Raw genomic sequence first — 16087 nt, 5'->3', positions numbered from 1 at the left:
TCTTTGAATATCCTTTGATAGCCTTTACTTGGAGCAAATAGTTCAATGAAATGATCCCACTACCTTATATCTATGGGTTTCTTCTTGGTAGCTTCACAGCCAAACAGAAGTTTCCTTGCACTTCTGCAATTTTCTTTGACCTTTGCAGTCACAGTGCTAGTTGTCCTCTGCTCCTGCTTGTGAAAGGAAAGATGTCTGTGAGGGCTTTTATAGGAACTGATGCATCTTTCATATGAGCTGTGTTAAATCACTTATATCAGTGCTTATCCCAGAGGTGTCTCAACAGCCTCCAGTTCTTAACAATTGCTGTTCTCCAGACTTCCTCATCCATTCCTTGGTTGCTATATTTGTACCTGTGTATTTGTGTTTGAGGAGAGCCTATCTGACTTCACCTTCTTTTACTCAAGTATCTTGCCCTCTGCCTGCTCTGTTAATAATATAATGTATTTCAAAGGACAGAAGTCGACCTTCAGAGGGGGCTGCTGAATTCAACTTCTGTTGTGCAAGAGATCAGAATCCCATGTCACTTTTTCTAATGTGGAAACAGTTACAAGTTATTGAAAATCATCCCTTCTCCTTTCAGCAAATCAGAGCATTGAACAAACCTTGTTTCCTAAATGAACATTTAAAGTCTCAGGGTGATCCTAGAGCAACTCAGAAATCTCACCAAACAGAACAGACTTGCAGAAAATTTTTCCTTCCAGAAGGAGTATTTTTATCTTGAAAGCTTGCTTTGGTTTTTTTCATTCATGCATATTTAATGTTTACAAACTCATCAGAAGCCATAGGAATTGTGTTTCTGCTGGAAAAGCAGTGGAACATGTATGCTTCTGTAAGATCTAGCTGTGACTGTTCACCCCACTCTTCCCTCTCCCCTTTTTATCCCCATGACTCCTTGAGTCTGTAGGTTAGGAACCTCTTGTGCTTTGTGTCTTAAAGAAGGGCTGTGGAGCTGTTTCTCATGTTTAGTTAAATCTTTGGTTTAGCAGGTATTTTGTCAGTGAACAATGCTGTGACCTATAAACATCATAAAAAATAAAAATTGATGCTTACGTGGCTTTGGTGAAGTTTATATTTGGTTTTGGCATCAAGACTCATATGAATTAGGTGTTTGCTAGTCAGAATCCATTGTTCAATGAATAAAGGATGATGCCAGTTCAGTTTTGTGGGGTAATGGTGATGTCCAACTGTTAGCAGTACTTTTTATGAAATTCAGGTCAGTAAGCAAAATCAACACAGCATGTCCTTCTGCTTCTTTTTATAAAATGGTAACAGAGTCACAAACATTGATTTTGACTTTTTGTTGGCAGAAAGTGTTTCATAAGTATTATTGTATTCACCTAAATAATTTTAAATTCTTAGGATTTCAAAATAGCAATATGTGCTGTTGTTAATGCATGCTGTACTGATTAATTAGAATTACTTTTAGTTCATGCAGTTGTTTCTATTGCATCTAAAAAATTCAGCCTGTGGTACTCCACTGCATTCTTAAAATTTTATCAACTGAATCAGCTAATGGGCAGGAAGATTGCTGCTGCCAGTACCTCTCATACCCTTTAGCAAGTAGGAACAACTCTTCTTTGAAAGAAGAACAGCTGTTTACTCACAGAACCTTCCTTTTTCTGCTAGCTTCTTAATACATTATCCATAAGAATGGTGTTTTATTATAAAATGAACCAAATAGTTCTAGCATTGATCCATTTGCTGTTGACAAGTGGAAATATTTGTCAGGAGCATGAGGGAGGTTTTAATCTACTTTTGGCTGTTTATGGAGGATTTGTCTTTTCCCTTCTTTCTTTATTCCCATGAAGCAAAAGAAAGAATGAAAAAGAATTGCAATCAGTTGGGAACACCAGCTTCCCTAAGAAGAGAAGCTTCTGAAGCAGAGTGGTTTCCACCCCTTGTCCCTTTGATTTTGGGAGTAAAAATGATGTAAAGCATGTGAGAGAGAATTGGAAGGGTGACAAAAAATATTTGGGAAGTGGAAGTATGTTAGTGTGAACCATTTGCATATGTATGGGGATAAGCAATGCAAATTCTAATTCAGGGATACATCCTACATCCTGCTGTCCCCTTTGACTAAAATATTTCTCAATGAAGTAAGTGATTTCTATCTTCAAATATGTTATTTTTTGTTCTGTGTTTTAGATCTGGGTTCTTTTCCCCTAAATGACCTTTATTGTGTTGTAAACTAACCCTAATTCACACAAGAGTAAGTTAAAAAAAGGTATTATGTAGAATCACTTTAGGGTTGGATTTGACTTTTTTGTGGTCATTCTTGTTGTTAAGTATGCACATAAATGCAGGATGCATGTTTCATTTGCTTGCACAATTTTTCCTTTACTGTGCTGTTGCATAATGGCAACTTTATTGGCTGAAGGGTAGGTATCATTCTATTGTTTTCTCTCTTGATGTGTTTCTAAATTGGTTTCTGTATCCTTTTTAGAACTGAGGGAAGATGGTTTCCAGCCTCCAGGCTATTTAGTGCAAGGAGTGAAGGCTTTACTTACTGCTTTAAAATTATGGATGAAAAAAGAAGTAAGTAGAAGTGATTTTGTTTGCTGTTTTGGTGAGCTCTGCACTAATTTAAAACTAAGTGAAGATCTATGCCCTTCTAAAGTTTAAGATTATTTTTATCTGTTAATGAGTACTGAAAAAGTCTATTGAAAACATACTGCTGATTTGGGAAGCATCATGATGACAATTTTATATTCCATGAAGCTAATGAAGTCTATTAGACCATTTAGTAAGCTCAAGTATTGTAGCTGATGGAAGGAGAATCTTGTTTTACTTCAGGATGGGTTAAGAATGCCAAAGGATAAGGTGATAAGGTGATAAGGTGGGGCTTTTTCCTAAGGTTTATCTAGTCAGTTAATCCTAGTCTGAGGCAGTGAAGGGATGGAATGCCATGGTGCTTAGCATTTCCCATCCATGTCAGTGGTGTGGAAAGCACATTTCAGCTACACCTGCTGCAGAGTCTGTATACATTCAGATTGAGGAATATTAACTTCTTTTGAATACTGTCCTTGCTCAACACTGATTGACCCTTGTAAAATTGTAAGTGTGCCATAAGTGCTGGCTGTGCTGGTGTCCTTCTCTCCAGGAAAGCTTGTTTTGGCACAGAACTGGGTGTGATCCAACTCCATGTGTTTTGTTCATGTGCCTGTGCTAATAAGCCCTCTTGGAACTGATGCTCCTGGGAAATGCTGTTCACTGGCAGGCAGTTTGGTTCTGACTGAGGCTATTAATTCTAGTTTGTTGCTGCCTGTGATGCTGCCTTGGTGCAAGCCAGACTTGAACTAGCTCTTTGAGACCTCTCTGCTCTTTCTGCCCACAAATTCTACTTGTAGAAGAACTTAATATGCAGCCTGTATGATGATTGCAGAATGCTGCATCCAACAGCATGAGCACCGTGGAAGTGAATATGAGGTGCAAATGCAGAAGTGGTTTTTATTTGTGGAATGTGCTGGGGTCCACCCTGTGTAGCATTCCTGATCCCAGATGAAGCTCTCTGCTGGCCCTCTGAGTTGAGCCTCTTGGTCTCTGCTGCTCTGGATGAACACTAGTTAGCAGTGCTGTTGTGTTTACAGGACCTAAGCCGTTAAACCACATGTGAATCCCAACCATCTCTGCATCTGTGCCATGGATAATAAGCAAGCCAAATGATCAGGTTATTGAGCTGAGATCAAACATAGCCTAGATAAATCCTTATTTTGATTTGAAATCGGATTCAAATTCCTTTTTCCTACATTGCTGTGGATGGCTGTGGTGTAGTATTGCAACATTTATGTACTGTCTAGTAGGTCATTAAGTATTTTGATTCATGTGGAATGTGATACGTTTGCTGCTTCTCTGTGGAAGAAAAATCAATTGCACTTTTCTGCATTCTGAATGCTTATTAATGAGACTGGTGAGTGTTCCCAAACCACTGGATGAACACACACACCCATTTGAGGGAAGTGCAGAGCATCAGTGATTTAGCCACAGTGTTGTCCTCTGTCCCCCAGCTATCATGTTTCATACCTTGCATCCATCTTTTGTGGCTGCTGCTTCATCCTGGAGCCAGTCCTGCTGTGCAACAGCCCACGTGTGTGATAGGTTTGGAGTTGTAGGCAGCTGGGGACAGGAGGAGCTTTGTACATTGCTGTTTGATCTGCACATGCTGAGGATTTCAGACAGTTGCTGAGAAATGGCAAATGCATGCTCCTCAAATGAGAACCCCTCTCATGAGCTGTCACAGTTGTCTCACATGTCTTTTCAACATAGGTGAATTATCTTAGAGGGTTGTTTTGTACCATTTTCTAGAGAATTTCAAACTCTTCTTCTTTTTAGAGAGAGAATTAGAAAGGATTGAACGGTCCTGAAATGACCAATAACTTGGTGGAAAAATTTTACAGTTTAGTGACAGAGCTGCTGTTTTCTCCAGGGTGAATGTGTAGAGGTGTAGTACATTCAAAGAATGAACAAAGGTAAATAATAGCAGCTGATTTGATCTTCCCTGTAGAGTTAAGGGCACTGAATTGAATAATCATATCATGATTATATGCTGGTGTTGGTTTTTTTTGGGAAGGGGAAAAAGAATTTGTTTTAATGACTGAGAGGAAGCCAGGTTCAACGAAATGCACATTTAGTATTGAATTGCTTCTAGCAATCATTTTGCTGCTGAATCTCATTTTTGAAATGTGGGTAGCTGGAAGTGTTTGGGATGTTTTTCCATTTAAATAGTTGATTACAGAAATTCATGTCAGTCATTCTAGCCTGTATGTTAAGTGATGTTTTATCTGTTTAATTCTAACTAAAAGGGTTCTGGGGGACATTTAAACTGCAAGCAAAATATTTTTTTTGCTAGATCTAACTGTAGAGTGTTTGGATTTCTGTTGTGTGTATATATATGTGAAATCTGTCTCTGATATGGTTTCAGAGGATTAAAGGGAACATAAACTTTTATGACTTCCTACATTTATTATAAGGAATAATTTTTTTTCTGAGTTGTGTTTTCCAACCTACTAGATTTTAAATAAGCTAAGAAGGTAGTTTTTAAGATGATGTCTAAAAATCTGCATCTTGGTTACTCATGATTATTCTTGATTTGCTCATGAGATTAAATATTTGTCAGGGTGAAATTCTCTTAAAGTGTTTTTAAATTCATGACTCTAATGAATGTCAGAAGTATTGCTCTATACTGACCATGGTAAAGAGGAAAAAAAGTGATTACTGAGGGCAAAAAAATAATTAAGTGTTTGTCAGTATGGCTTTGAGTTATCTCTTCTTTGGATTCTTGGAGACATTGAAGGGTGTGTGCTGACTACTAAAACTTGGACTGGAAGCTACTGTGTTTGTATATCAGTCCTGGCAGTTTGTGGTCATTATTACAGAAATTAATCTGGCTTTTCTTTTATTTTTTTCCCTTGTAATTTTGTTTATTTCATATTATTTCTGCTTTTATCTGGAAAAAAAAAGAACTAAGTATCTTTTCTTCTCTCTTTGCATACAGCTTGTAACAGAACATGCCTTTGAAATTCCAGACAACATCAGGCCTGGGCATCTCATCAAAGAGCTCTCTAAAGTGATTCGTTCTGTAGAGGTAAGAACAGAGGCAACCCTAAATAAACCTTCAGAAAATAAATCTTTGAATCAGGGAAATCCATCACAGTTATGCTTCTGATTGACCATATTCCCCTTATAATTTATTTAACATTCATTTAATAATAGAACATCAAGAGGAAAACTGTTTGGAATACTAAACTATGGGTATTTCAGATAAAGAAATTGGATAGTGAGTGCTTGATGTATTTTTTGTTAATTTTTAGATTGTAATGGTGAAATTATTCATAGGTTGGTGTTTCTAAAATGTAGTTACTTATAACTACTTAAAATAATTATTGTTAATGTGTTGCTAAAGACTTGAATTTTATATTCTGTGCATATTCCATTCTCCTATCTACTTGTTAGTTAGTTCTGGTCCAGTTGTCATCTCTTTTGCTCACTCTTTTGTTTTGTGGCTGTGTGTTATATAGACAGTGGGGGAGGGTTCCCCTTTTTGTTTGTTTGTTTGGTTTGGTTTTTTATTGTTTTTTTCCCTTTGTTCTTCAGTGATTATTGATTCTTGAAAAATTCTCACATTTCCATGTGAAGAGAATGGATCTGAGGGGATGTGATTTGTTGTGTACAATGCATGTCTACCCTGTGCTGCCTTCCTGAATAAAACCCTGTGTTTTGGTGGCACTACTCTTGTGGAATAGCATAAAAGCCTTGAATGAGGAAGAGGTGCAATAGAACTCAACTTTGTACATCAAATCCAAATGAAACATGTAGTTATTTTTCTAAAAGGTCTTAACAATTTTCCTTACATAATTTGCATTTAATTAGATGAATAAGAAGCAGCACTTCAATGTGTGGATGTATCCCTCTGAGACTATTCTGAAAAGTGCTTTTAATTACAGGAGGAAAACAGCAAATTAGTTAAAACTCAGGGAATTCTTGGTGTGTCTCCAACTTCACGATCTTCACATGAAACAGCTTCCCCTCACCACTCCAGACGAAGGGTGAGGAAGCTGAGAGACCATGCTACCAAAACTCCTTCTAACCTGGACATCCTGGAACTCCACACTAGGGAGGTGCTGAAAAGGCTGGAGATGTCACCATGGGAAGAGGCAAGTATTAAGCTGTGTGCGAGGGAAAACAAAACCATATATCTGTTGAAAAGAAAATAGTTCTAAGATGCGTAAGAATACAGACTAGAACTCTGTCATATGAGATATGGATAGATTGTTTCAGAGTGTATGTCAAATGTGAATTGCTTTGAGCTAAGGCAGTTCTGCTTAAGGCAGGTTACTTCCCATTATTGATGTTTTGCTGTCCTTGAAATCAGTTCTGAGATACTAATATCAGGGAGCACATATTCAGTCCAGGATTTGTTGTAGCAGTTTCAAGCCCAGCTTCTGGCTTGCCTGAGTCTATTGGAAACATAAAAGGAGTGTTATAGGAAAGTTGTATTTATTCCAGGTGCTTGAGGAGAGTATAGTTGATTCAAGGAAGGAGAAGGCACAGTCATCTCCTGAACTTCTTTACATTCAAACATGTTTTGTCTGAGCTTTCTTCAGTTGGTTATCCAGGTGGTAACCATCCTAGTAGTGAATCTCATCTTTTATAGAGAGCAGAAAAAACAACTGAGTTCATAGGAATAAATAATAAGTGAAGTTGATTTTACTTCTTCAGGATATCACAAGCTCAAAACTGAACGGGAGGTTTAACAAACCCTTTCAGCCCTCTTCTACAGTACCTGAGTGGAGAACAAAAGACAATGATCTTCGCCTTTTGCTGTCAAATGGAAGAATAATTAGGTATAAAGGATTTCTTGTGGATGCTTTTTCCTGGTCATTATGGTCTGGAGTGTGCTAATTGTTCTTATTTCTATTTGTGGAGCTCTTAAGTTCTTCCCAGTAAGAGTCAGGTTAGGAATACAGAAGGATTGTCTGTGTCTGCTGTCCCCTAGTGGAGCCACAGTTAGGGAGTGAAGAGGAAGGGGTTCTTTGCATGTTCTTTGTTACAGCCTTTCATTCACTTACTCAGTGGGGTCTGTGCTGAGGGGAATGCTTCAAAGTAGAAAAAGTTGGTTGTATCCATCTGTAAGAGTGCTTCTCATTAAAAGTACTCCGGTGTTAAACTTCTTATCTTTATGGAAAAGACAGTTGTATAGGAAGTAAATGAGTATACCTACAATGCAGAATGAAGAGATGAGCACAAGAGAATATTACTATAGCATCTTGAGAGTGGGTTGTGAATAATGAAAGGAAAAGAGTTGCTTCAGGTTTATAAGAGTAAAAACTGACTTTTTTTTTTTTCCTGTGAGAAGAGATGAGAGACGTCCATTTACAGATCGAAGTCTTTACACAGCAGACAGTGAAGATGAAGATGACAGGACAAGGTCGAAAAAAACAGCTGTTAAGGTAGAAGAGCAGCCCTCAGGATTTGAAGGAGAAGGGAATGCAGATGCCCAGAAACCACTGAACAGTAAGATTGTCTCCAAATCCTATCAGTTGCACATTTGGATTGTCTCAGTGAGGGTCTAACTACTGTTTGTAATATTTCAGTCAGGCTAACTAAGTATAAAGATGATCAAGAAATAAATCAGAGGAGCAGTATTAGAATTTACACAAAACATTTCTTAAATATTATCTGTCTACTGAAGAAGCTAATAGGGTAGAGATGGAAAGTTAAACTCACTTTTTTATGTTAGTGCTGTCTTGAATGCTATGGACAGCATTTTTCACAGTGGAGATTTAATTGACATTCTTGAGGAGTGCTTATTACTCTAGGTCTGCTTCATAATGTCAGAATGCTAATTTGATTTTTTAAAAACAAAAATATACCTTATTGTGCAAATACCATTTTCACATCATTTCACTTTATAGAATGAAAGTTCTTAATAAGTAGCTAATTTTAAACCTGTCTTATATTTTACTTCTCCTGTTCAATTTGGCAATTTCATAGGTAATAATACAATTTGGTATGTTTTACTTATTTATTCCATGCAAGTGATAAGACATAATTTAACATTTATAAAATCTTGCACATTCAACCTTTGTAACCTGCAAGATTAGGAAAGAACCTAGGTAATTTGTAAAACACCTTAACTCCGCTTTCTAGTGCTTTAAACCACCCTTCACTAGGAGTTAATAATTTTTGGGTTTTTGATAGCCTCAAACCCTCCTGCCCAGTGTTCAGCAGTGATGACCACACAGTGTGTTAGTCAAGTACCAATATTGAATGCCAATTAAATTGCCTGTGCCAATGCCTATTTTTAATAGCGCTGTCTGTATGCACATAGAATTAGTCCTTGACATAGCTGTTCAGCTCTCTGGTTAATTTTATGTCACATCTTTTCACAGTAGAGCTTGAAAGGGCTCAGAGGATCTGTACTAGGAAACTGAAGTTAGCACTTAGAAGATGATAGGACTTCTTCAGAGACTTACAGTTCCCTGAGCTTGCTGCACAACAGTCCATAGCATTTGACTCTGCTGTCAGCCTGAATAAAATATTTAATTATTTTCATTAACAAAACAAACTATAATCCCTGTTGACTGTGCTTCCAGATGTCACAGAGGACAGTATTAAAAATCCTGCCCATGAAAGAAGTCTCTCTTGGGTATTCTTGAAACAGGACAAACAGCTTGTTGAGGCAAGGCTTACTGTAGTGGTTTTCCACTTCCAAAATTAAACTAAGTAAATTAAATTTTACCCTTGAATCAAAGATTAAATCTTACAGAGAAGCTGTAACTTTTCTTCAAAATTACTGCTCTTATTTGGTACAGAATACATATGGCAGTGAGTATCTAAATGTATTAAACGTACTTAGAACTAGAAATGAATGTTGAGATTGTTCTTACAAAAATTGAGCACTCAGGATTAGTGCTGATATTTGTAATTGAATATTGAGAGTCTTCAGACTTCCCTGTCACCTGTGTGTGATTATTTTATCTTAACTGAGACTCTAGAGAGAGGGGAAGGCATTATCCACAGAGAGTTCCAGAAGAGGAACTACCTGTTCCTGTAACAGCTGCCAGCTTGCATTGCTCTTTCTGGGATTGAGCCAAGAGGAGTGCCCACAGACAGATCCCTTTAAACACATCAAGCTCTGTCTAGCTTTGCTGTGTCATGCCAAGATCCTGGTTTTAAATGGTGAGCCAGTGTTAGCAGAGGGACAAAGATCAAGTACTGTCCTTAACTGAGCAGGATACTTTGTGTGGATGAAGGGAAGGTGAAGTTTTTCTTAATTCACAGTGTTTTAGCCTGATATCACAGATAATGACTGCTGTCATTCACCCAATTTTGGGAATATTCTTCCTTGTCTCTGGAGGCATACAGAGCCATATATTTTCTTGGAAAAGATAGTGGTCTAAAGGAAAATTATTTTGATCTCTAAACTTATGTTTTTTGTATTGTTAATGCTGTTGCTTATCCTAGAATCTTATTTGCCTTTTGGAAATGAGTCAAAGGCATGAATTATTGTCAGAAATCCCTTGGGTTGTTTTGAACAGTAATTAAAAATTCTAATTTCATTCTCATATGTTGAACATTAAGTTTCATAAAGTAATTTCCTATACAGTGGTGTGACTTATTTAATGTGCTTGAATATTCCTCATGGTTCTTTCTAATACTATCTTTAGTTAGTCTTGTCTAGCTTTTGTCCCAGCTGTTCAATTTACTCACTTTCTGAAGACAAGTCTCATGTTAGCTTTTTTCTGACTCTAAAAGTAATCATCACTGTGCAGTCTTTAGAAATCAAAGAGTGTTACAGGTACACCCTTTATTCTTGCATAGTTACAGTTAGGAAGAATTATGTTCTTTTTGTGGTTTCATATAAAACTATGATGAAAACAAACCAACATTTCAGTTTTACTTGTCTTCATTCTAGAGTTCATTTCTGATTTGTGCGACTTTGCTTTCAGCATTGTTTTGTATGAAACTATAAATACTTTTAAAGTGCTGTTTCTTTCTTTAGACTATTTTCTTGAGACACAGTCATAATTCTTTTTACCCTATTTTGCTTTTCTCCAAACCTGAACTTGACATTGTCATCTTTAACTAATTTGTACTTAATCAAGGTTTTTGCCAGTAGCCTTGACACAGGTATACGTACAGCTCACTGGCCTTGAGCCTTGGAATCCAAGCACTTAGAAATGTGTTTTCTGCTTGTGGCTCTTTGGGACAAATGCAGTCTTTTAAGGGTGAGAACTGCTCTGACTCCAGCCTGTACAAAAAAAGCAGAAACTGCCCAAGGTGCATCTCTGGAGTGAGTGCTCTGTGGGAAGGAAGAAACATAAACTCCTGCTGCACCTGATTTCTCTTCCTGTCTTCATCTGCCCAATTGTTGTGGAGTCTCTTGGTCAGCAGTAGACAGCTCATTGTCCTAAGCAAACTTGTGAACCAGAGCAGTGTGTGCATTTGCCTTTGTTTACAGACTGTCAAATACAAAATGTGTGTTTCTTGGATTTTGCTTCAAAAATAATTGTTAAGTATTGACGTAGTAGATGTTGTGTCTTACATTTTAATTCTTCTCTCTGCAGTGTTCTTTGAAAGTGTGAAATCAGAACTCAGGAATGGATCCTCAGAGTACTCTGATATTTCTGATTCAGAAGAATCTGAGCCTGATTGCACTACACAGGTACATTTAGAAAAAAAATCTGAGAAATTAATGGAGCAATTAAATATAATGTTGCTCACATACTTAAGATTTATCTGGTAAAAGTTTGTGTTAAAGCGGCAATAACCAAGTATTCAATTCTTGTTCAGACTAATATCTCTAACAATGTCCTGTTTCATTCTTCATTTATTCTGCTGTTGAGAAAAAAGATAAGATATGGTGTCTTGCCAAGTTTTATCTTTGGTCCTTGAGGTGGGATTGGCAGAGGATGAGCCCTGCTCTGGAACAAGCAAAGCCTGAGAAAAGTCAGATCCTAGTTGCTTTATTTATTTCAAATTTAAATTTCATCATTCAATGATGAGGATCTAGTTTCATTTTAGAGCATGGTTAATAGGGAACAATCTTACAAGTATTCAGTTTTATAACCAACCTGAAGTGACTAAATCCTACTCAGGGATTTTAGACTATTGGAAATAGATGGGAATCCTCTATTTGAGGGTCTTGATTGTTGTGATTTCTTCAGAATTAAATGAAGTATGAATGTACACATTTGTATAGATATTTATAAACATATTTTTAAGACAACTTCTAGAATTTAGAAATGCGTGTATGTATCTATAAATACTTCAATTATTTTTTCATTCGCAAATTGGGTTTGTACTTAGTAATTTGAATTTTTATTGGTTAGCAGTAAGGTGCAGTGATTACCTTTTCATTTTTGTTTCATACTTCTGGAAGGCTAATGCCTTGGTCTCCCTTTCAGCTGCCAGCCTATTATGACTTTACAAGAAGTCTTCAAATTCCTACTTTTTCCATGGTGGTCAAGATATTTTTTTTAATACTTCTGTCTTTCCTCATTACCTAATCTAGATATTGGAGTAAGCAATAGGAATATTTGTGGTGTGGTTTCTTCTGGTTTCCTAAACTGCACTGCCAGCAACTTTGGCTCAGAAGGTTTCCTTTTCTAAGACACAGAACCAGTAGTTACTCAGAAGTGATGTATTTCATCTTCACAGGAGAATATAGCCAGTTTTGTGTGCCTTTGTAAATGAGTGAATGTTTTATATTTATGCTATACTTAATATATACTTTCTTAATTCTTTACATATTCTCCTGCTTTTTAATTTCTAGTAGTATCTAATGGAATCACTCTTCTACATGTTGAAATTTGTCTTCTGTAATATAAATTCTCTCATTAGCACCTATTGTACTGAAGAGGATCTTAACAAAATAATACCTTAATTGCTAGCACTGAATCATATCTATTTTATTTGCCCAGTTGTGTCCCTTTCTAAGGATCAGAGATTAGGAAGCTGCTCATGTGAATGAAATTATTGTATAAAAATACCTCTTGGTGATAAAATGCACTTCATTCATTCCAGTTCTGTTTTTGATGATGGGGATCATGGTGTCAGTCTTCAAGGATTATGACTCCTCCATGTTCTGATCTTCTGTTTTCAAAACCTCTGCTGAGTGTCACATATATTCCTTGGCTTGAAAAAACAGTTGTGATATTCTCTGTACTTGTTGAAAATAGATTAGTGTGAATTACCAAGATGGAACATATGTACTGTAGCCCTTGCTTCCTGTAAAGGCATATTGAGTCACATATGGTTGCTCCACCTTTGAGAAGCTCCTGCCCATACAAGCTGTAATCTCAGCAGGGGCTGAAAAGCTCTTTCATTCATGAAATGAGGCTGTGCCTCTGTAAGAGAGGCAACAGCTGTTGTGTCTCTGTTCCTGCTGTCTTCTGGATTTACCTGAGAGCATCTGTCATTCATCAGGGATGGTGCTGTTGAAAGTTCTATTTTGTGAGAGCAGGAGCCAGAAGCAGTTTTCTGGGGCACTGTTATATATGATAGGCATCCATTCTGCCTGCTGCTTCAAACCATACTTGTGTAGTTTTTCCCTGCACTTTGAATATTGAAGTTAAGAATAATAATGCTCTCATGAAAGAGAATGCAGTGATTTGTGTATGGTATAATATGTGTGATGCTTTATTAAAAAATGGGTTTTGAAATTGGATTGGAATGGATTTTTGTTTTGTGGAACATGTACTTAGTAGTATTACAGAATTTGAATGTGTAGCATCTCAGCTGCTATACTCAGATTAACTGCATTTTAGATACTGTAAGTATAAAAAAAGTTGGACCTTAAAGCTTTTGAGTTCTTCACTTAGCATAAATTAAGATAGAGTCTCCACTTAGGAAGCCTGGTGACCATTCTGCATACTGTGTCCTCTTGTTTCAGCAGAAGGATTCCTCCACAGAGGAGTCAGAAAGCTCAGGTGATGAAGAGAAGCAGGAAGTAACATCAAATTTCAAAGAGGAATCTAAGGTCACAAGAGACCTTTGTCAAAATACCCAGAAGCCATCCAGAAATGAAACTCCCAGTAAAAAGTAAGCACATTCTGGGAATTTTTTATAAACTGTTAGACCTTCTAGCATGTATTTGTGGTTCTGCTTTATAGCAGTGTAAAAATCAGTCCTTTGAAGTGTTCTGTTTTGAGCTGCTTACTAGTACTCCCTTGATTTTCCTAGGGAATGTCCTACCTCGACAAGTACAGAAGAAGAAGCTATTCAGGGCATGCTTTCTATGGCAGGATTGCACTATACTGCATGTTTACCAGGTCATACTCAAAGCACAGACTGCACAAATAAAAGAACCTCTCTTCAGGAACACAGAAGCTACCCCAGGAGTCGGCATAAAGACAGACAGCCATCTCAGAGCCACAGAAGCATAGAATGTGGTAGGTATCTGAACTAAGGACCCTGCTGCTCCCTGCTTTTGGACACAGTGTCAGAATAGTCACTTCAAGGTACATTTTTAGATTTGTAGTTGTTAGATTAGTAGCTTTTAAAAAAATCAGACTGCCGTATAAAAAGGTGTATTCTGTGGTTTTGCTTTGCTGTTGGTTTTTTCTGAAAACCAGGGCAAATTTATTGTGATCAGAATACCCTTTCTAAATATTTACATCTAAAAGTTTTGTGGAATCCCTACAAGAATGAGAAAGTTGTGGCTAGATTGAAAGCATTAAAATTTAAGCTTGTTGAACGTCTCTTTAGGTAGGTCTGTGAAGGAGGAGGAAGGAGACTTGGGAACTTCAGCGTGGACTAGACACCTGAATGAAGCTTCAAGGATTGCCCCTCAGGTAAAGCAATACTTAGAACATACTGAACACATTTTTATAGGAGGAGAGATTATAAAATTTTAAGTACAGAAGGCATGGTGGACAGGTCTTTACACACTGTGTATCTGACAGATAGTTCTGGTTCTGTTAACTGGGTTATTTTTGTCATGCATTTTTTTCACTGTTGTTGTTTTGGGTTTTTCCCTTTCAAATTCTTTTCTCTCATAGTACCTAATATTAAGGTTTTCAGGTCAATATCCTGAAAAATAAAAAATGCTACATTAAAAATGTGTGAATTTATATTCATTCTAGTTGGGGAAGCCTTTGTTGTTTATTCATTGTTATTCCCAACCAGAACATCACAACTAGTGGAACATGTTGATAATATATATATAATGATAATATGTAAAGATACTTGTTAGGAAATTGATACTGCTTAACTGATAGCTTTCAACAGCTAGCAGGTAGGAATATTTTTTTCTGATGTCCAGATGGAATCCAGCAAGGAATTAAAGATTTTGTCTTACACTCTGAGCTTTTCTACACTGTGAAAACTATACTTTACTACGATGCTATACTTTTTTAGTATTTCTGAACTTGTCTGTATGAGAAAAATTAATTAACTAGAACAACTAAAGTTGCAAAATTCTAGCCATTAAATAGCACTGTTTTTAACTGCATGCTTTATAGTGTTTGATTTCTAAGAATATCTGACTACAGGTATTCCTGTACAGTTTATAATTGCCAATTTAGCATTTATTCTTTCAGCAGCTGAATCTTAACAAGTTACCTATTAAAGGAAGCAGTGATGATGGTATGGCTTGTTATAGTGGCTGGTTTAACCAAGAACAGTTGGATTTCTTCACTGCAAACTGAAAACAAAAAGTAGAGGAATTGTGTATATTAGGATGTGTATTTAGACTGTAGTATTGCCCTTAGGTGCATATAGAAAAGCTTGCACGGGGACTATGTTGTATGTTATCTTTAAGAGGTATCTCATCTGTAAGAAATGATGGACTCATAAAATGGCCAGATACTTGTGGGACTGTAATACCTGTTTCAAAGACACAGTAGTATAATTGGAAAAATGGGAGTGAACCTGTTGCCAGAAGCTACTAACTTGTACATCTTCTTTTCTCATTTCCATACTAGGATGCAAATAAAACTCAAAAATACATCAAGAAGGAGGGTGCATCAGAAGCCAGTCTTAAGGTTCAGGAAAACAGAAGCATAGTCCATAGCAACAACTTGAGTTTTCAGCATGGCAAATACCCACGAGACTCCAGCCTGGTGCAAGCAGAATGTCAGCTGAGTGATGGCAGCCTTAGCCCTGACAGGCCCTATGGTGAAACGTCCTTGTCTGTACCACTGCACCCAATAAAGAGGCCAGCATCAAACCCACCCCCCATCAGCAACCAGGCAACAAAAGGTAATGCTCATCTCCATCCCCTTGCCAAAACAGGCTGGGAGAAGGGAGTAAAACACTCAGTTAAAGGACAGGATAAGACCTTGAGGAAAAATTCAAAGTGAGCGTGCTGTGGGCATTCAGATTTTGGCACAGAATATGGGAGATGGAATTAAGAGAGATCTAACTGGCATGAATCAGATTTGTTTATTGAAATGAAGGTTTAGAAACTCTAACACTTCAGAAGTAGTCTGATGAACATACTATGTAGGTTTTACTTTCTGGTTTATTTTCTGTAATTTACTCAAGGGACTAACTTGAGTAAAATTCAGGAAGCTCAGTGCAAGATCTCCTAACTTGCCCACTGCCCTTCATAGATTGGAAGTATTTCTAAATTATAGACTAA

The 16087-nt window shown here is 37.1% G+C and overlaps 1 protein-coding gene across 2 annotated transcripts in view; it reads left to right on the top strand.

The window, feature by feature from the left end:
• KDM7A (lysine demethylase 7A) overlaps positions 1 to 16087 on the top strand; it is a 63364-nt gene that overhangs the window by 39437 nt on the left and 7840 nt on the right. The window contains exons 10-19 of one of the 2 annotated variants that reach the window (XM_033058160.1): positions 2447 to 2538; positions 5495 to 5584; positions 6444 to 6653; positions 7219 to 7343; positions 7856 to 8013; positions 11070 to 11167; positions 13400 to 13545; positions 13687 to 13895; positions 14212 to 14297; positions 15429 to 15705. In XM_033058160.1, coding sequence (XP_032914051.1) covers positions 2447 to 2538; positions 5495 to 5584; positions 6444 to 6653; positions 7219 to 7343; positions 7856 to 8013; positions 11070 to 11167; positions 13400 to 13545; positions 13687 to 13895; positions 14212 to 14297; positions 15429 to 15705 — 1491 coding nt within the window. Of the gene's footprint in view, positions 1 to 2446; positions 2539 to 5494; positions 5585 to 6443; positions 6654 to 7218; positions 7344 to 7855; positions 8014 to 11069; positions 11168 to 13396; positions 13546 to 13686; positions 13896 to 14211; positions 14298 to 15428; positions 15706 to 16087 lie in introns of both variants that reach the window. The other variant, XM_033058159.1, reaches the window with a different exon arrangement.

This window comes from Catharus ustulatus, chromosome 4, assembly GCF_009819885.2.
Source record: "Catharus ustulatus isolate bCatUst1 chromosome 4, bCatUst1.pri.v2, whole genome shotgun sequence".
In the NCBI taxonomy this organism is placed as follows: domain Eukaryota; kingdom Metazoa; phylum Chordata; class Aves; order Passeriformes; family Turdidae; genus Catharus; species Catharus ustulatus.
Note: the sequence above shows the minus strand (reverse complement) of the source record. Positions and strands in the feature narration are given on the sequence as shown.